Genomic DNA, 20265 nt, shown 5'->3' with positions numbered 1-20265 from the left:
AGCTCAATTAACCTAGCTCGTTTAAGTATAAATAGCTAATCATTTGTATCATTTAGCATCCATATCATTCACTATTACTTAGCACGTAAACTATAAGGCTCTCATATCATTGTAATCATCAGTCTTTCATAGTGAATCGGTGGTCTTGCTCCCACCCGCAGTTTTTCCCGCATTTGGGTTTTCTGCGTCATCAAAAACCTTGTCTTTTATTGCTTTATTTTACTTTTCAACAGCTTAAAACTCTAGTCGTCGTACGTCCCAGCCTTAGGACGCCCTTTGGCGAAATTTGGCATAAACACATGGGAAAACCAAATTTACATAGGAAATATAAATTTGCACAAGTATTGTTGCATATTCGAGAAAATGTTGATAAAAAGTTTATATTAATGGTTGTTAGAAAATACAAATGGGGTGAAAATTTTGGGACTAAAATTTGTCCATAACGGACTATCAAAAGGGGACGGAGAGAGTATAATTTTTATAACAAAAAAATAAAATCTCGTGAAATTATTTTGCATGGCACGGGACTAACTTAATAGAAAAGTATATATCTGTAGTCGAGCATCGTTTTCAGCTGACTCCGAATTACGGAGTACTTTCACAGTTTTCACGGCTTCATTAGTTCAAACTTCAAAGTTTCAAACACACACATCTTTCCCGCACAAAACCGTATTCCTTAACAATTTCAATTCATCTCATACCACTTGAACTCAAAACATCAAAAACCTTAAAACCCAAAATTTCCCCTAATTAATTCCTTCTTAAACCCTAAAATCACTTAAATTCCTGATTTCTTGGATGATCTAAGCAGAAGAAGGCAACAATGGCGTCGAAGGAGCCTGATGAGAAATGCAGTAACACTAAAACAGGAGAAGAAACGATTGCATTAGAGAAGAGGCGTTCGAGATCGAGGAGAGTGAGCTTTGCTGAAACCACTGCAATTCACTTGTTTATTAGGGATGAAGAGTGCGATACACCTCCGGATGTTGAGGGTTCCAACAATGGATTGTTGCACAGGAGTGAAAGTGAAGAGATTAGGGCGCTGCTTGCCGATGATGATGATTTTGATAATGGTGCTGGTGGTGATGATGATGGGGTTGCGGTGGAGACCTCTTTTTTACGGCCTTTCGAGTCCCCGTCCCCGGGTAGCTGCTTTGGGTCCGCTACTTCCAATGATGGCAAGATTTTCTCTCCCCTATATTTCTTTATTATGTCTATTTTAATTGAAGTTGAAAGTCTATGATTGATAGGAGTATTTATTTGGGAATATTGATTGCAATGAAGTAAGATAAATGTCCAAATGAAGTTTACTCTAATAGACCTTTATTTGATTTGAACTTACAAAAGTTCAAGTCCAATTAAAGTTGCCGTTTGAGTTTTGGAGGAAAACTCGTTGCAATTGAAGTTGAAAGTCTATGATTGATATTTATTTGGGAATATTGATTACAATAAAGTAAAATAGATGTCTTAATGACTTTTCTTTGATTTGAACTCACTTACTCTAAGTTGCTGATTGAGTTTTGGAGGAAAATTCGTTGCAATTTAAAGGGTAAAGCTAACTTAGTCTCATTGCAATTTTAAGGGTAAGCACCTGCTTTTGGTGGGTACATTTAGAAGCTTTGTGAAATTGTGAGTAATGGAATATTGGTGTGTCATGTTATGGATTTGATGTGCCATGAGCAAAGTAAAATCTATGTGTGAGAGAGAGAGAGGGGTTCATTTTTTCATGGTTGCACAAACTTTGTAAATTAGTGGCTGTGAGCCTGTGACCATGTTGATAGGACCGCGTCTTGATATAAGTGTGACTTTTGGTGTCAACCTAAATTGTATGGCTAGAGTAATTGCGAAATAAAGTGATATGATCGTGAATAGAATCTGTATGTTAGAGTATAGAATGATATGTTTTACGAATGATATTGTGCAACTAGCCTTTTAATTAGGGCATAGTCCTTTGCTCCTCCTATCCAGAACTTTGGCTGTAGTAAGACACATGATAAAAAAATTGTGCCAGAGCTTAGGCTTTATAAATTGAGATGTTAGTGGAAGATGTAGAAACTTGCCTTGTGCTTTTCTTCACATCCTCTTTGCAGTTTGCATTTCAAGGAGTTGCTCAAGGAGACTAGGAGAGTATACTACTTGCTGTGATTTTGCTGAACACACATCTGCAAACATGATCAAGAAAGCTTGCTAAATGATTTTGTTATTTTTTCCTTTGTTAAATTGCTCTGTTTAAAACATTTTCTATGATAATTTCTGCAAATTGCTTTGAATTAGGAGAAAAAGTATGTTAGCTATTACATAGAAGGTATTTCTAAAATATTAGTAGAAGGGACCAATTCTAACAATGTGCTATGAGCCTGGGATTAGAGAAAGCTGAGCATAAAGAAATATAAATAATTAATGGTGTTGGGGGATGAAGTAGAAGAGAAGGGATAAGGTGATGATGTATTGATGAGGTTGAATAAGAAAAAATGTAGATCTTTATTATCAAATAAGTTGTTTCAGCTTTTCACAAACGACTTTATTCCCTAATGATCAAAGAAATGACTAGAAAATTGTTAGAGTATTCCTACACTCTCCTCATTAATCAGTTTTTTCAGTGTATTCACCACTCTTGGAAATGAGATATGTTAATCTGGACATACATGACCTTCATTCTGAGTGGAGGGAATAAATTGTTACATGTATTGAGAAATTGTGAAAAATTTGGGTACACTTTTTGTATTGGTCAAGAACTCAAGATCATGCATAATCAACTAGAACCTGTGAAACTGCCAACTGCCAAGTGGCGTCAATAGTTACAATTTAGCAACAAACTAAGATAATCTCGATGTGCCAATTGCATAATTTAATATTTTGTGGGAGAAAATTGATGGAAAGGGTTGAAGGATGTTAGGAAATAAGGGTGTAATCGTGTTTGATTAATGAGGAACAAGTCAATTAAAATTAATAACGAGAAAAGTAATGAAGAAGATAAGCAAAGAACACAAAGATTTATGTGGTTCAGTCAAATTTGCATCCCCGGGTGGGGAATTCGAGAGCTTCTACTCTATAATGGAGAAAGAGCTACACAATAATACAATGAGTCTTAAATCTTAAAGGCCTCCTAAGGTGTGATCTAATTGATCATTTAAAGGGTCAATTTTGTTGTAAAAAAAAAATAAAATAAAAAATAAAGGGTCCTTTTATGACACAAGGAAACCCTAATGAAACCCAAAATTGTTCCTCAAGTATCCTCAAATAGCTGTTGTAGGAAAAATTCCATAAACATGTAAGCTTAAAACGGAACTAAAAAAATGCCCTACTTGTCTAGGCTCTTTTGGCACGGTGAGCACTTCGTCAGTAATGTTCCAGCTTTGTCAGGTCTTCCTCAATGGTCATAACTTTCTCATTTCTTATTAGAATTGGGCATATGACCTATTGTTGGAAAGTTGTTGAAACAAGCTATGACCTCCAACTTGAATCACCTCAAAATCACTTATCGTTTGGGAGATATATGCATTCAAAGTTAATCCTTACTAACAATTCAACAAAGGAGAAAAAAAAAATACTAATTGTATTTGAATAGGTAAAAGGAGTTGTTAGAAGCACTCAGTGCTTTCAGCCATGTCGAATTTTCCAAGAAATTTGCATGAGGGCTGAGAATTATAAAAAAATTATGAAATCCTCACTTTTACAACACTTGAGCATCATATGCAATGTGTCTTGTAGAAACAAAATGCCTCAGATCTTTTGAGTTTCTATAATTCTATTTGATATTTCAGCTGGTGTATATAGGTTTGTATGGAAAGGATACTTTTTTTTTGAATGTGTAATATACTTTCTTGATTTTTAAGTATGAGAAGTATGACACTTTGTATTGCATTAATAGCATAAAAATCTAGTGTTAAAGACACATTAGAAGAACATTTAATGTTTCCTTGATATTGTCAAATGATTATGTATTGAAACAATTTAAATAGCTAAAAGAGCCTAAAACATAGTATATTTACAAACGGAAGGATAGTTTGTCATTTTCCGGGCATTCTGGTGGAGCTTACCAACCAAATCTGAAAACATCAAGCAGCTTCAGATGCATTGATGGGTGAGGGTGCAGTTGTTTACATATATATATATTTGGTTCCTTCTATTAAATCATCTGGGGAGTTCTCTCTCTCTCTCTCTCTCATGGACATTTATTGTTCCTGTGGTACATCTTTGTCCTTGATGAGGAATGCTTTCTCATTGTTCCTGAGAAAAAAAAATAAAATAAAGTAATAACCCAACAAAAAATCAAAGAAGCTGGACAATATATGATGCTAGCAATCACACGGAATGAATTATGTTAGAAATCCAGTATAGTAAAAAGTTGCATTATGCTCCTAATGGTTTCACTTGATTTTATATTACGATGGAATCCCCCTTTTTTTTTTTTTTTTTTTTTTTTTTTTTTTTTATAAATCTTCCAGAATTAAAATTTATTTCACCTGATGTTAGTAATAATGATCATCTATACTTTTGCTGATTCCTGTTCTCTTTGCAATGTGAGGTTCTTTGGAGTTAAATTCGCTGCTCTTGTAGTGTCAGGCTCTTATTTTTTAATTAAGTGTGATGAGAACATCAATGTGGATAGATTTTCCCTTCTCTCCAATCTCTACTAAGCTAACTTTCTTTTGTGCATTACAGAGGATAATTTCTTTGGACCTGTATCAGCTGATTTCATTAAACCTGGAAGATTATCAGATTCTGCAGCCTCTGATGAAAACCATGATCTTACTATGGATTCTACAGCCTTTTCTATGCACTTCCGCAGTTTGGCAAGATCAGATTCTGGAGGAGAGTTTAAAACACCTACTGCAGTCCGTCTGCCATTTGGTGAGAGAACTTCTGGCCAAATGTCCAGCACCACAAGTGGTGGGGATTTGATGTTACTCTCCAAATCCCAAAAGCGAGTCTCTGATTCTCTGCTTGCTCATAAAGTTAATGGTAGTGGCAATTCAGATGACATGAGCATCGTGGATGAATACCAACGCAGCTATGATTACGGGAAACTACCTCCAGAATTGGATGTATTATTGACCGAAGATGGGAAGGATGTGGGGGCTGTCCCTCTCACCAATCAAGTTGAATGTTCAAACTCTTATAAATCCGTTACAGCGGATGCTAGATCTGGTTTACACCAAGATGTACATGGTAAGGATGTGGGGACTGTCCCTCTCACCAGTCAAGTTGAATGTTCAAACTCTAAAAACTCCTGTACAGTAGATGCTAAATCTGGTTCACACCAAAATGGATGTGAAGTTCTGGATCTAGACAATAATGAAAAAGTTGCCCACCATATTTCTGATGGGGAAAAGGCATCTGATGGTGCAAACTCTGCAGTTCATGTAAATATTGATAACGGAAATGATGGTATTCTTCATGGTATCCTTTCTGAGACATCTCATAATACCTCAATCAACATGGATGACGACTTGTTTCCTGCACACTCTTCTGATGATCAGACTAAAACTCCATTTCTTCTGACAAATGTAAGTATTGGTTTCTTTTTGTAGAATATCTGGAGTAGCTATACATCATTTCTAAACGGACGACCTTGTCTCGTTTATGAAAAACTTCGATCTACAAGTTCAACTATCAGGTCCAATAGTCAATATAATAAATCTGATGCACTTGGAATTTTCTTCTTGGTTTATAATCAATTTTGCTTGTTTATAGTGTTAGTGAGAGTTGTTCTCTAGCTATTTGTTACTCTCTACTGTACTTTTAATATGATTTTATTTTTCCATATTCTTGAATCTTGATTGTCAGATTTTTGAATTGGCTTTACATTGAAATGCTCATGCACTTGTCCTAAAATTCAGATTTAATTTAGTTTTGCGCTCAGGAAATTGAGATAGGGAAAAGAAAATGAGCTTATTTTTCTTAAACTCAGTGTTCTCCGCATTGTTTTCCGTGGGAAATTTTCTCATGTTTTCATTTTTTCTTTGCCGGAAGCTTCGATTGAAGAGATTCGATCTTGCATCTGCAATAATGTTTGCAAGGAGCATTTACCAATCCTGATTCACCAAGTTGTGACCGACCCTAAAATGCTGTAAAAAATTGAGTGAATAAAGAGGTGGGAAATTCTGGGGACTCAGCAAGGTTAATACTAATTTTTTTTATGAATTAGAATTTTATTGTCACATTAAAACTGTTTTCTAAGCTAGATGGCATTTCAAGCTTTTAATAACAATGTAAATGTTCTTTTTTGGAGTGTTAACTTGTTCCTTACCATTGTAAAATCACCTGAATTCTGTCATTTGGTGAAGCATGGGGAAATTTCTGTGACAGATTGTGAAATTTTTGTTAAACTTATTGAGAAAAGGTCGCGTTGAAGAATCACTGCTTTAGCTGGTACTGTAGTGATACCTTGAATTTACCTCACAGGAAAGATAGATGAGGGTTGACTGGTGAATTATTGATGCTAAATTTTATATTATTTCTGGTCTGGTTTAGTTTGCTTAGTATTGGAAACATCTTCTCGATTTGTTTGCCTATTTCTTTTCTGGTTCTTCTTGGATAATTGGAAAACTAGGGTGTTGGTATGTAGGTGTCTTCCATGATCTCTCATGGTTCATTACATCAATAACAGTGGAAATGTTATGCTTGTTGGCAGGTCATGCCAATTGACAAAGATGACGAAGCAAGCAAAGGTGCAGTGGAAGCTAATGGGAATCTATCCCCTCCATCACGTTTACAATCTATTTTGAATCACGAGCAGTCAATTGCTGGTTCTGTTTCTTCATTGCTTGCTAAACGTAGACAGATATTTAGGGTGTCACCAAATGATAAATCAAATTTTATTCTGTCTGAAAAGAATTTACGTGACAAAGGAAGTAAACATGTCTTGAGCGCATCATCTTTTGAGAAAGGTGCATCTAGGTTCCAAAGGCTTGAAGCTTTTCCATTTTTTTCTGCTTCAAAGGCCGAGGGTAATCCTTCAAGATTGCCATCAGAATCTGTACACAGTTCCCTAACCCGAAACAAAGTTTTGAAATGTGGAAGCAATGATGTTTTGGTAGCTGTTCCTGTTGCTTGCTTGGACAAACAATTTTCAATTGTTGCTGAGGATTCTGGAGACTTGCAGAGTATGTGCAACACGGGGATGTATAATGTGAGGACCACATTGGGAAATGCTGAGTGTGCAAGTTACACAGAAGCTAAAGATGCAGAATTGTCATCTTTGCATGCAGCTTCATGTGCTCATGATAAATCAGCAAAGTCTACTAGTTTTAGTGTTTCTCCTCTGGCACTTTCAAAAAAAAAAAAAGTAGAGCCTTTTGTGTCGACATACAATTGTACCAATGAAACTGTAGTATCTACCAGAAGTGATTGCTCTATGCCAGAGATCACATTCAATGATTTGAAAAGTCATGAGGAAACTGGGATGCCTAATCATTTTGTATTTTCTCCCGTGACCAGTATGGAAAGGAAGGTGTCAGCCTCTCCACTATATCAAGGAAGTCTTTCTAAAAATCTGAACCAGCAGGCCGAGTTAAGCTTAAGCCTAGACCAAGACATGTTGCTGGAGGCAGATGACTTAGTTTCAAGATCTGAAAATCATAATTCCTTACTTGCTGAAAGTAAGAAAGAGGCTAAGAGATCTTCTAAAATCAAACATTTCGAAGTTGCTTCCCAGGAGATGCAAAACGATGAATCCATGTGCTCTAATAAGGCCTCTGAATCAAAAAAACTAGTTATCAGAAGTGCCAATCTTGACACTGAAACCATTTCTGCAAGGGCACTCTCAGAGGAAAACATGAAATCTGTTATTGTTTCTTCTCCAACTTCAGATAATAATCTAATTGAGCTGCCCAATCAGGTCAGATTTCAGGTCAAATGTAGTACGTCTGTATGTATTCATTTGTTTGTTTTGGGTCTGCCTATACTTGATTTGTGGGCCATGGATGTCATCAGCTTATGTATTCCCTTACTATTATATTTTGTCAGGTCATAATGATAATATTCCTACGTCTCTTGTCCTCTTATTCTTACATGTGGTGGAGCAGGTGTATGAAAATCTTAAAGAAGAGCAATCTTGTAGCTTGTTGCAGAAGAAGCCATGTTTCATAGATAATGCAATTGTTGGAGTCACAGTCTTGACTCCTAGATCCTATCAGCGTCCCAGTGAACATGATGAAAATGACCAACCCTTACAGAAATCATCTGATATATTTGGCAGTGATGACTCTTCTTCTTTAAAAAGAAAATTATTTGATGAAGCTGAAAATGACAATGATGAAATCGCTTCATTACAGCGAAAACCGAAATTGTGTAAAGATAAGAAGCACAATGAGGAAGATAGCAAGGAATTTCAAAGCATAGGAGGTGATACAACAGCAAGAGATTGGGTTGATGTAATAGCGTGTGCCCTATCGCCCCTATGGTTTCATCTTGAGTAGCTTTATGATTTTTCTGAAAGAAAATGTTGTATAGCGTACTATTCTCCAATTTATTTGACACTTCTTTTAACCATTAACCTTGTAGGTTTTAAACAGCTATCGTGGAATGACCAAACTAATGCCTTCAATGATTAACAAGTTGGATTTGGCTCAGGTATGTTTTCTCTTATGGCAATCTGTTATTTCCAAGTTTTTCTTTCTTTTTTTTTTTTTATTATTTATTTTTTTTATTTATTTATTTTTTTTTATAAACATCAGTGTTGTTGATTCAACCCCCCCCCCCCCCCCCCCTTCCTTTTGTATTCCTCTATTGAATGATTATACATTATAGCTTCAATGTTTGAGGGCCTGTGATCCCATTTTTTAACCTTTCTGAAATCCTGAATAGACTCTTTATATCTCTGCTCCTTACAGATCAGTATTCTGAATGATATATTGGGCCATCTAGAGAAGATGAGAAGTTATGAGCTACTTCATCGTGACATATGCTCTCAGGTCTGTTTTTGGTCAACTTCATACAAGCTTTATTGTGTTTCATACTACAGAAATATGTTTCTTTAGCTAAAATAATTGCATGAGTGTGATTTTCATTTTTTACTTTACTTGTATGCCTCAGAAAGCATTCGACTCTGCAAGCTTTCTTCGAATCAAAAGGTGAATTATTTAGCTCTTCTAAGTGGTAGAGTGGTTGCTTTTGCTAATCAATCTTTGACATCCTTTTATTTGAATACAAATGTAGATTGGTGGACACAAAGTTGCTTCTTTACAAATCGTTATATCAAAAAGCAAAACTACAGCTGATGCATCTTGAGCAGAAAAGATTATCGGTATCAATTTTCATTTTCTTTTTTCATACTTAAATTCAGCTCCATATTCTTTCATCTTATGTCAGTCTGTTTTATCACCCAAATTTTTGTATGCAGGACCGAGTTTGTCAATTGAATTCTAGAGTTGAAGAATCAAAAATGCTGGTATCTAGTTATCAAGATTCTTGCATACTTGGTCGAAGGGATGTTGAACCAGTATCTTATCCTATTGATCTTAGCAAAAAGAGTTTGGTATGATCTTTTAAATAACTGTGATAGTTATAAAGTCTACTGTGATGTTTTAGGGTATTATTTGTGTGTTTGTTGTGCTACTATGCTAATCATGACTATCATGCTATTTTAATCATCAATAGTCTTTGACATAAAAGTATAAAATAAAAAATTTCATATGCAATCATGGTAATGGTTGTGATGTCACGGTAATGACTTATACTAGACATTTAGAATGAATTGTTGCTGAGGTGTATATTTCTTAAAAATATTACATTAATGGGCTTGAGCCTTGTTTAATAAGTTTGAAAAGTATTCTTTGAACACAAAATAACCAAATCTATCATAATATGGGTGGGTTACATATTTGATGAACAAAAAAAATCCTTAAAATATTACTTCCTCCGTTCTTTTTTAGTTCCTGTTTTGACAATTGACACTATTTGTGAATTCTATGTAGACTAGGTTTTGTGATTTATAGTTATGTTGGGCTTCTAAAAAGGAGCACATTAAAAAGATGGAGGTAATAGAAATGTGCATGTTAAGGTGGATGTGCGGGAACAGTCTAAGAGATAGAATTAGAAATGAAGTTATTCACAAGAAATTAGGGGGTGGCAGCCTGGCAGACATTGGAGACTAACTAAGAGAAAATCGCCTGCGTTGGTTTAGGCATGTAAGACGGAGACCGGAGGGTGCACCAGTTCAAAGAAGAGTGGAAGAGTGGGACCATGGAGGGGTTAAGCGAGGGAGAGGGAGACCGAAAATGACTTGGGCTGAAGAGTTAGGAAGGATATGAAGTATATGGATTTGCATGAGGATGAAGCATTGGTTCTTAACAGATGGAGGAGGAAGATTTTTGTCGATAACAACATGGATTAATCAAATTTGGTTCATGTAGCTGACCCCACTTATGGGATTAAGACTTTGATTGATTTATAAAACTCAATCATTTGTGATCGTGTTAGAGTCATCTATATATATACGTTTATAATAGGATCTTGCTAACGAACGCCCCCGGGGCATTAGATAAGCATTTAAAATCTTTTCTAAAGTAGTATTAATTTGGGAAAGGATACTAAAATCACGTGTTGATCGGTGTAATTAATGTTCATTTTAATTTAATATTTCTATTTTTAGTTAGCTTATCCAACGCCCCTGGGGCGTTCGTTAGCTTTTGCTTTATAATAATATCAATTTTGTATAAGTGTTTACATAGTCATAAACATAATTAGAGGTATAAATTGTTGAACTTGTGCTTTGGCAAACATAAAATAGAAATGTGTCAACTAAAAAGAATCGAGGAAGTGTGTTTTATTTTTATAAACGTAACTGATCACAAAAATATTTCTGGTCAATTGTATAAACGAATGTATGTAACGGGTGATAAACGTTCACATGTGGAGAGTCACTATTATGTAACAGACCATGCGGGGTGAAAGACTTGAATTTTGCCGAGGCATTATGTAATGAGAATTTGTAGGACATCAAATCCAAAATCTGTTGCAAAACGAGTGTTCTGTAACTAAATGACTAGTTCCATGGTCTCTTATGTCATCAGTCAGAAAGTTTTGTTTTGCTATTATATATAGCTTTTTGTACAATAATTATGTATGCCTTGTAAAATTTGTTGTTCAAATCGATTGTTTTCTATAAGAAATTTAGGATCGTCCTATATGTATTGTAAAGACAAAATTCAATATGTATAGGTGGACTTCTGGTCGTCTACTACTCTGCTGTGATTTTGTGAGGGTCTTTTTTCTTGTTTACGGGCTGGTTAATCTCATACCTAATCTGAATCGCACTGTAAAATCAGCAATTTTCAATTTGACGAATTCAATGTTTTAGTGCTCCATTACATAATGCCTCTCTCTTTCTGGCTTGTTTCAATACATGAAACTAAAATAAGCCAGCAGATATGGAGAATATGGGGAAACCTAATAGTTTACCAAGGTAATGTCACTGTACACAATTTTCTATCTTTCATTCTCATGTTTCTGACTATCCTTCACATGTCTTGTACACATGCTACAAACGCCTGGCTTGAGATGTAGCATCTGGATGTATTTTGACAGCCATTATTGTTTAAAAAAATGAGAAGATTAAAGTTCCATTCTAAAACTGCAGAATACAACATAAATAGAAGAAGATGGGTTGAAAATAGTATGCAAGTTATCCAAGGTAGCTCTACAGGATATGTCAAATCAGATAGACAAATAATCTTGGCTCATACATTAGGTTTATGTGACTTCTGATTGTTTTCAGCCAAGTTTGTGCAACTAAATATCCAGTAAGAGTGATATCTGTCTCTTTTAGTTAGTATCTTGAGTGATATCTGTCTCTTTAGTTAGCATCTTGGGTTTCTTTTTTTAAAAGTGAATTTACAGTGATGTTATTTTTAGAGCTTCATATATAGAAAGATGAGAATTATATAAGAGGCCCCGTTTATTGGATATGGCAAAGTTATGGTTGGATTAATGTTTCCAAGTGTATGAAGTGGAGTTCTTGCAATAAAAGTCAAAGAAACCGTGGTTGTTAGTTGTCCTAATAGAGTGTTGTGCATATTGGTTCTCTGAACAAAACACATCTAGACCGAGGACTTTGGCTTTATTTTTCAAGATTAATTGGCTGTGTCTTTGAGCTCCAAGGACATTTGGTAGGTGAGCTTTCTTGTTCTAGTCATTTACCATAAAGAAACTAGAGAACTCTTCTTGGAAGCACATGTATTCTTGGGAAATCTATCTAATTTTAATTTTTTAATTAATTTTTCTTTATTTATTTTTTTCCTACGGTGGCTTTGCAGTTAGATGTTTGGAGTGGTTAATTTGGAACATTTCTTGTACACTTATGTTTATGTCAAGAGGTTTACAGAGTGATTATTCTGAAGAAATACTCTGACAGAATATTTGGGTTTTGGGTTTGGCATGACAGAATTTGTGCAACTGAGCTACAATATATGTCATGTGTGGGATAAAATTATTTATCTTGTTTGTCTTTACACTAATGTGGTTTGATTTACAAGTCTACCGTCTTCTGTAGTTTTCTTTGCATGAAAGTATTGCAATTTTCTGTCATTTGATTCTGATGTAGTCCTTTTGGCCCTCGATTCTTTTACTTTATTAATTTTCAAATCTATGAAGTTTTTATATTCACTTGGTCCTGTTCTGGCTATGTGTAGGTTGCTGCTGAAATTCCTTTACTGAGGAAGGACCTAGAAGTGTCAGAAAGAAAAATAAGGAACTTAAATAAATCCTACCATGCTTATATTAAGGTGGTGAAGGATCAAACCTGCACTGAAACAACAATGCATGCTAAAAATATTCTCAAGAAGAAGGTTGAATGTAAATCACTGCAGTCAGAATTTCAGGTTTAAAAATATATATTTTTTTTTTTTTTTGTTTGCCAACAAATCAATAATCTACTTTAAACTGTATCTGATTTGCTGTATATTTAATGTCACTAGCTATGTCAAGTTGGCAACGTAAAGGCTATGGATAAAATGCCAAATATTCTTTTCGATTATGGTGGCATAATGTCCCAGAGGTTGGTTTCATGTCCAAGTTAGTGCTCTCATGTGATATACTCCCTCCGTTCCTAAATGTTTTTTACGTTTCCATTTAGGGTGTTTCTTTTTATTCTTTACATTTAGTATCTTTCCTATTTTGGTCATAAATTTTGGACTAAATTACCCTTGTTTTACAATTTTTTTACTCAAAAGTCCTTACTTTTCCATGTGCTATTGTACTTTTTGTACTATTTTATTAGTTTTTCAACACTTATTATTACTTTCTCTCTCCTCTCTCCTCTAATTTCTCCACCCCACATGCTCAACATTGTATTTTTCAATAAATTTGTACTTTCAATCATTGAAATATTCCAATATACCTCAACTTTATACAATTTCTTAATTACCGCGCATAATTCCAAACGTAAAAAACATTAGGGAACGGAGGGAGTAGTATTTTCTTAATCTCGGCACTTTATCAAAATGCGATTATACTTTCTTCTGATTGCTTACAGGTTCATTGTGAAGTCGATCTCTACCTACGGCTTATTTATATCAAATGTACTGAACAATGTGAAGATCTCTAAGGTGAGTGTCTCCTGAAGTGTGATTGCTCTTTTGGTATTTTCAACCAATTTGCGCATCAGCTTGCTTTTCCTTAAGTCTCTCTCTATTGTTTGAATCAGATGTTCCATGGCATGGATGTCTCCACTGCTTTTTCGTTTGTTTTATGTTGCGAATCTAACCTTGCATACTCTGGAATAAAGACTATCGCGCAAGAAACACAGGTAAGCTTCACCAGCTGCTTTCTTCTGTGTGCTGTCTCCAACTTGCATACACAATTTTTTTTTTTTTTTTTTTTTTTTTTTTTTTTTTTTTTACTTTGGTCACTTGTCTGTTATTGACTTTTCAGTATATCTGTATTAAATTTGGTAATTAATTTTTTTTTAACGTAACTTATATGTTAAGACTTCAACAGAAACCTACCTATGATTAGAGGTTGTTTAAGCCAATATGGCTATAGGTTTCATGGTGATCTCAGATCTGAAATGATGCCAGCTAAAGTGCAAATTATGTGATGATTTTTCTATATTTTGCTGAGAGCCTGATACTTATTCTCATGTGTACTAGACTGAAATCTCATCAAAATTCTTCCAAGTTTTCTTATGAACTCTTTTATATAATAAGCTTATTATGTTTGTTTAACCTAATGTTGTACAATGACTTTTTCTTCATATTCTAACACATCTTGACTGAAGAATTACTAATTAAAATTCTGACTTTTCTTGAAGTAACCAAAGATAGCTTACTGTAATTCATCAAATGCTCTAAGTTCTCACATGTTGTGTCCGAGGCATATTCATCAAAGCCACTTTCCACTATCTATTAGCAGTGGAATTGATTACGTGATATAACTCTTGTCACCTAAAGACTTAGTAAGAGCATACTAGAGAAATATATCTATAACAATGGCGTAATATATCACTTCACTTCATTTCTTGTTTGATTTATTTTATTTTTTACATACCAGTGAAAAGGAGTGTTTCCTGTAAAAAGATACCATTGTTAACCAAGTAATTTCGATCAATGTGCGCATAAATTGATTGTTGTTGAATTACTGACCTAATATCCTTAATTTTCTCATTTTTTATACTAGTTTGGTTATTCTATTTAAAATAGTTAGAATTGATGTATATGCAGTGTAACATTTTAAAAATCGAACCCTTAAAATGTAACAAGTTCACTTGCTACTCTTGAATTCCCGCAGTACTGCCAAAGTGTAACAAGTTCAGTTTGTTTTTGAAAGAGTTTTGAAACTGATAGCACTTTAGTCAGAATGTAAGTTGATACAATATTTGAGTTAACTTATTGGTATTTTCAATTTTATGGAACTGGTAGGAAGTTGATGATGCTAGACATGATAATCATTATTATTTTTTATACGAATATTTCATGAAATATCATGCTTGCAGGTTTAATAAAAGTAATGCATGTTAATTGTTTTTAGTTCTGCTTTCATCTGTGCAGAAAAGCTCTTCACTTTTGCATAATCTGCTTGATGTTGTTGAAGAAGTTGAGTTAGCCATGGTTGAGCTTAGAAATCTCACCAACACTGGATTTTCACAGCCATCAGGTACATATCCTTGTACTTGTAATTTAAGTTGTTTCGTTTTGGCTTCCTGCGAACCTGTACTCTTTGATTGCTGATGGAAGTTTTTATAGGAATACTGTGTGGTGTTATTGAAGGATTAGCATTGATGAGTGAAGTTGGAGTTAGGAAACTGAATGATGACAAAAAATTAATATGTTGTAAAATCAATGCAACTGCGTTAGCGTGTCTAGGTATGGGAATTTCATCTTCTACGTAGGATAAAATCAGTAAAAAAAAAATTGCAAGAAACAATTCATAGCATGATATATACAGGACATAAATTAGAAATATTGACCACTTCCAAGGATACTGAATCGTAGTAGCTTATGTCTTCAATATTGCAGAAATTGGAAATTAATCTCTGGATAAGTTGCTGAATTATTTATTTATCTCCTGTAGGTCTTTAATTCTAGTAGAAACTTGGTAAAGCACTTTTGTGTATTGGGAGTGCCTCCATTTCTTGGCGCATTAGAAGGATAAGCCCCAAACTGCTACCTAGTGTACAGTAAGAAAGATACGATCCCTACTTATTTGTACACTTACCTCATCACATTCCTTTAGTTTTTTTCAACCCATTCTCTATACTTAAGGTTCTTCACAAAGTAGTTGCCTATTATGGCCCATCTTCTGTGATTATAAGGGTCATCTACAGTCGTCCAAGGTGAAACAAGATTTAATGTGCTTGAAGCGGAGAAAATGGGCAAATTAAAGGTGGATGATGAAGGTGATTCCTCCTCTGTACTATGTGGTGATTATAATAATTAGTCGTTGACTCATAATGACAAGGAGGGTGTGACTGTGTGAGTCAGGACAACTGGACAGGTAGGTGTTAGTTTCAGCCAACTCGATACATGTGTGTTGAAATAAGGTGATGGTTGACACCTTACAACAAGATGATGAGTTTGGAAACATCAACATCGGGCACGTCCTCAAACTTTAGTGTGCGGAAAAGGGTCCATGATGTAGTTCAGGCCTTCCATTTGAGGTTCAACTTGATATTTTTAGGAGAATTGACCAAACTCAAGCATGGTATGCATCACAGGAAATTGTTGAGGCTAGATTTTTTTCGGTGGCTAAGCCAGTGACCAGTCACACGCTCTCAAAGTAAACAAGGTTGCACACATAAACACGATAGAATTCAAGAACACACACTCAACTATGAAACACTTTTTATTAATTGTGGCTTACGAAGTTATGGATTCTCTCTAGAGCTCCTAAAATCTCTGCCAACAAATGAATGCCATATGCCAAGGGCTATTTATAGGCACCGACTACATCCCCACTTAGTTAGGATATAGTGCAAAAGTCCAAATTATGATGCAATCACATGTAAACGGAGGAAATATAAATTTAGATAGATTGATAATCAAAGATCATATAATTAGAAAATGAGAAAGGCCTTGTTTGGTAAAGAGCTTATAGGAGAGATTTTAGGTTATTGAAAGCCATTAGAGGTTTGACCAAATAAAAAGCCAATTTAAGTGTTTGGTAAATAGCTTATTAAAAGAGCTTTTTATGCCCAAAAAAAAAAAAAAAAAAAAAAAAAAAAAAAAAAATTAAAAAGTGCAAAATATGAGTTTTTTAACTTATTGAACATTTAGCTTTTTAGTTATTACATACATTGAAATATCTAATAATTGACAGCTATGTACCAAACACTTTTACACAATCAAGTATTTAGAATCACCTAGTCAAATATGTAATACAAGTAGCTATATCAATTAGCTAATTATCAAATAGGGCCATAGTAATAAATATGTAACAAAGCTATTAGATTTATTTGTATGAGTCTTTTTGTAGCTTTGAAAACCCAAAAGTTGCTAGGCCATAGATTAATATAAGGGTAATGCTATATGTAGCCCTAAGGGCTATATATAAGGATTAAATACATTATTGGAAATTGTATAAAATTAGGAATTCAAAACAAAAACACGCGTAAATCAGTGTAATTAGTGTGTATATTTTTATGATTTCTTAAGTTTCTACGATTTTTAAGTGTAAATTTAATGCTTATATGTAGCCCTAAGGGCTATGTATAGCATTTTCCTTGATATAATTATGAACTCCAAAACTTCTTTATTCCTTGTGTTAGCCTTAATATTAACCTTTGTCCTTGAAGGTGCATAGATGTAGTACATTGATGTAATAAGGAATGTATGTCTTACTTAAGTTTGAGTGGGAAAGCCCCACTTTACATCTCAGTTTGCATGTTTGTTATCCTTGAAAATTTATTTAGTAGAGGCATTTTGTTATGTTATGTTGTTAATTTACAAAGCAAGTGTATGTGATATATCTTTATTTTTACAATGATGCATGCATTGTTTTGATGTTTCACGCTATTCATTCATAAAGTTGGACAACATTTTTTACTAATCTATTTTTAGGTCAATTTTAATAATCTATTAATAATTGACTATAACATGTAAAATAGCACGGTGGAGTCTGTATATTTTCAATATACGAAGTATATTTTTTCTTTAGGTTTTAATATAATAAAATAATGAATAGTCAAAGTAGTGTTCAAGATCCCATTCAGATTCTTGTGTCTTTACTTTCTTCTTTGTCTTATTTATGGATTTGGCTTCTTTAATTAAGAACTAATATGTTATAAACCCCAACCTGACAAAAGTGGCTTAAATTCCTGGATGCTAGGAGCATTAAGAGATAAGAATAGGCTATACAATGCAATGTTTTCATTCTTTATCTATATTTGTTCTTTAAAATTAATTCTGATCATACTTTTACCAAGTTCGGCAATTGATCTATTTGCATCTAATCTTTTCTATATTTTTATCCTTGGGAATATATCCTTTCAATAGTTTCTGTTTGAAAGATGGGTTCTCTTTATGTCAAATTTTCAGATGGAAAACTTGATTTGCAATTGTGCTTCACGGATTTCAACAATGGTGCTAGAGTGGCTTTGAGCATTGATATCACTTGTTTGAATAGGTAAACTTATATGAACACTAACCTACCTATGCTTCTCTCTATTTTCTACTTGAGGGATATCCGGATATAGGTAAAATACTCAGTGCTTCATAAGTTATGCACCATTGTGCTCTTACCTTAAAACTCTTATGTTGCCATCTTTAAGAGCAGCGGCATTTTATAATTGAGTACATTTTTGGGTTCTTGGTTCAATTTCTTGTAGATGATGTCATTTTGTGGCAATTTTTAGCATATATCTAATGCAATGAGAGGCAGCAATCACTTTTTATGAAAATTAAAAACTAATATTATTAATTTGGGTTCAATTGTGGGATGAATGAGGCCACTTACTGTATCTGATTGTGAATGAGATTGACCACTAGGGGAGAATAGATAGATCACTAAGTAATTCCATGACATGGAATGGATCCAAAGGTTTTGTATATAGGGCCTTTAATGTGTTTGAGCCAAGTGAATTTTGACTCTAAAAGTAGAATAAGCACACAGATGAAGCTTCATAAGAGCCACGTGAAATTTGAATTTTATAAACAGATGAATTTGGACCTTATCACTCAATAAATTTAGGCATTATTTGGTGGGAGAGAGGGAGGTGAAAAAAGGGGGGGGGGGGATTAATGGTTGCAACTCGCCAGGGCTGTGGAGGTAAGGGATTAATTAAAGTGGCTGGTAGGGGTGGGGGAGATTCATTAAAATTTTATTTGGCTATTTAATTAACAAGTGCAAGTTAGGGTCATAACAGTTTCACTACCGGGTGATAAACAAGCTCTCCTGAGGCTTTGAAGTACTGGGTGTTAGGGGGACAAGGCCTTTTATTAGGCTAGAACAGTCATTCTTTTCAAAATTTAGATAACCAGTAACAAAGAACAGTGTCATTACTTCCCACAACTCCTGAACTTTGATTGTATTCAAATTTCAAATATGGTCTATCTTACTAGTTAATAGGTTTTGTGTTTTCCTGGAGTTGGATAGGCTTTGCTATTTGTGTTGTTCCAGCTGGAAGTGTCTTTGGTTTATTAATATTGTTTTGTTGTGAACAGAGGAATTTATCCAGCACAAGTAGTGCCATATGAGGTACAAGGAAAGGCTGCTAGAGGACATGGGTCTTTTCAGTTACTATTAGACAACATAAGTAGTGCTGTTCGCGATGTTAGATGTGGGCATATGAGGATAATAAGTCTTTGTCGCTGTGTTTCTAGGACGATTCAAGCTAATTGTATGAGCTAGGCAAATACCTGCCAATAGAATCCTCATGTTGTCTTGAATTGGATGTAGGTGGTGTATTTTGTATGCCTTAAATGTAAGCATTCAGCCACTTGAATGTGCTCTTCATGTGGAACATTGATGTTGCATAAACAAGCTTGAGTTATTGCAGCAAGACAAACTAATATTGTGCCCCTCTTTTGTACAAAGTATATATATGAAGTTGTTTTACATCTTGCCTGGATTTGGTTTACATTTAAAAGGGGAAATATGACTGGAAAGATGGTAGGGTAATTAATTCTATATTTCTTATTGGGCACCGCAAATTTTACGAAACTTCTAAAAATGGTAGGCCCCACCCCCCCCCCCCCCCACCCCCCCCCCCCCCCTCCAAAAAAAAAAATAAATAAATAAATAAATAAATGTTCTTTATATAGCTACGTCGTATTTCCTATACAAATTTCTTGCTCATTCTCCCTCCGTTTCCCTTATTGTTAACATGTTATACTCTATTTTATCCCATTTTATTTGGATTTGCTAATCCAAATCTTTTTCTTCCAATTGCAACTTTGCAAGCTCTTTTTCTAGATTTTATCGTAATAATGTCTTTCTCAACTCTAAAAACAAAAAATTACAGACATTATTAATGTAAAGATATATTAAAATAACACTAGTTTGAAACAAAATAACATAAGATTTGATTAAATTATCACATGTAAATTTTAAAATAAAATCACAATGAAATTTTAAATAGAATAACACCTTTTTTGTGAATGAAATGACAAAGTTTAACCTGAAATAATACACAATGTTTATTGCATAATAACTCAATCTAAACACACTAAACAAATTTCAAAACAATAATTTACAAATTTATATAAGTAACACATAACCTTCTACAAAATCATAACATAAGATTTAGAACAGAATAATAAACACTAGTTTGAAACAAAATAACATAAGATTTTGATCAACATATCACATGCTACTTTTGAAATAAAA

General features: G+C 34.2%; 1 protein-coding gene across 1 annotated transcript; it reads left to right on the top strand.

Moving 5' to 3' along the window:
- Window positions 1-823: 823 nt before the first annotated feature.
- On the top strand, window positions 824-19443 carry LOC145594249 (uncharacterized). The gene is made up of 16 exons (XM_081650584.1): window positions 824-1178; window positions 4666-5510; window positions 6638-7843; window positions 8031-8378; window positions 8509-8577; window positions 8838-8918; window positions 9040-9077; window positions 9163-9250; window positions 9347-9481; window positions 12636-12824; window positions 12921-13000; window positions 13478-13550; window positions 13649-13750; window positions 14991-15096; window positions 17976-18063; window positions 19101-19443. The coding sequence occupies exons 1-16, from the start codon at window positions 824-826 to the stop codon at window positions 19285-19287; spliced, it is 3990 nt and encodes a 1329-aa protein (XP_081506710.1). The 3' UTR covers window positions 19288-19443.
- The last annotated feature ends 822 nt before the right edge of the window (window positions 19444-20265 follow it).

The sequence above is a fragment of the Chenopodium album genome, chromosome 19, assembly GCF_948465745.1.
Source record: "Chenopodium album chromosome 19, dcCheAlbu1.1, whole genome shotgun sequence".
Classification (NCBI taxonomy): domain Eukaryota; kingdom Viridiplantae; phylum Streptophyta; class Magnoliopsida; order Caryophyllales; family Amaranthaceae; genus Chenopodium; species Chenopodium album.
The sequence above is the reverse complement of the archived record's forward strand: the minus strand, read 5'-3'. Positions and strand labels throughout refer to the sequence as shown.

Excerpts from the sequence above, each read along its gene's own strand:
- LOC145594249 (XM_081650584.1), top strand. The coding sequence starts at position 824 with ATGGCGTCGAAGGAGCCTGATGAGAAATGCAGTAACACTAAAACAGGA. Across the intron at positions 5,511-6,637 it reads CTCCATTTCTTCTGACAAAT|GTCATGCCAATTGACAAAGA; the intron begins GTAAGTATTGGT and ends GCTTGTTGGCAG. Across the intron at positions 8,578-8,837 it reads ACAAGTTGGATTTGGCTCAG|ATCAGTATTCTGAATGATAT; the intron begins GTATGTTTTCTC and ends TGCTCCTTACAG.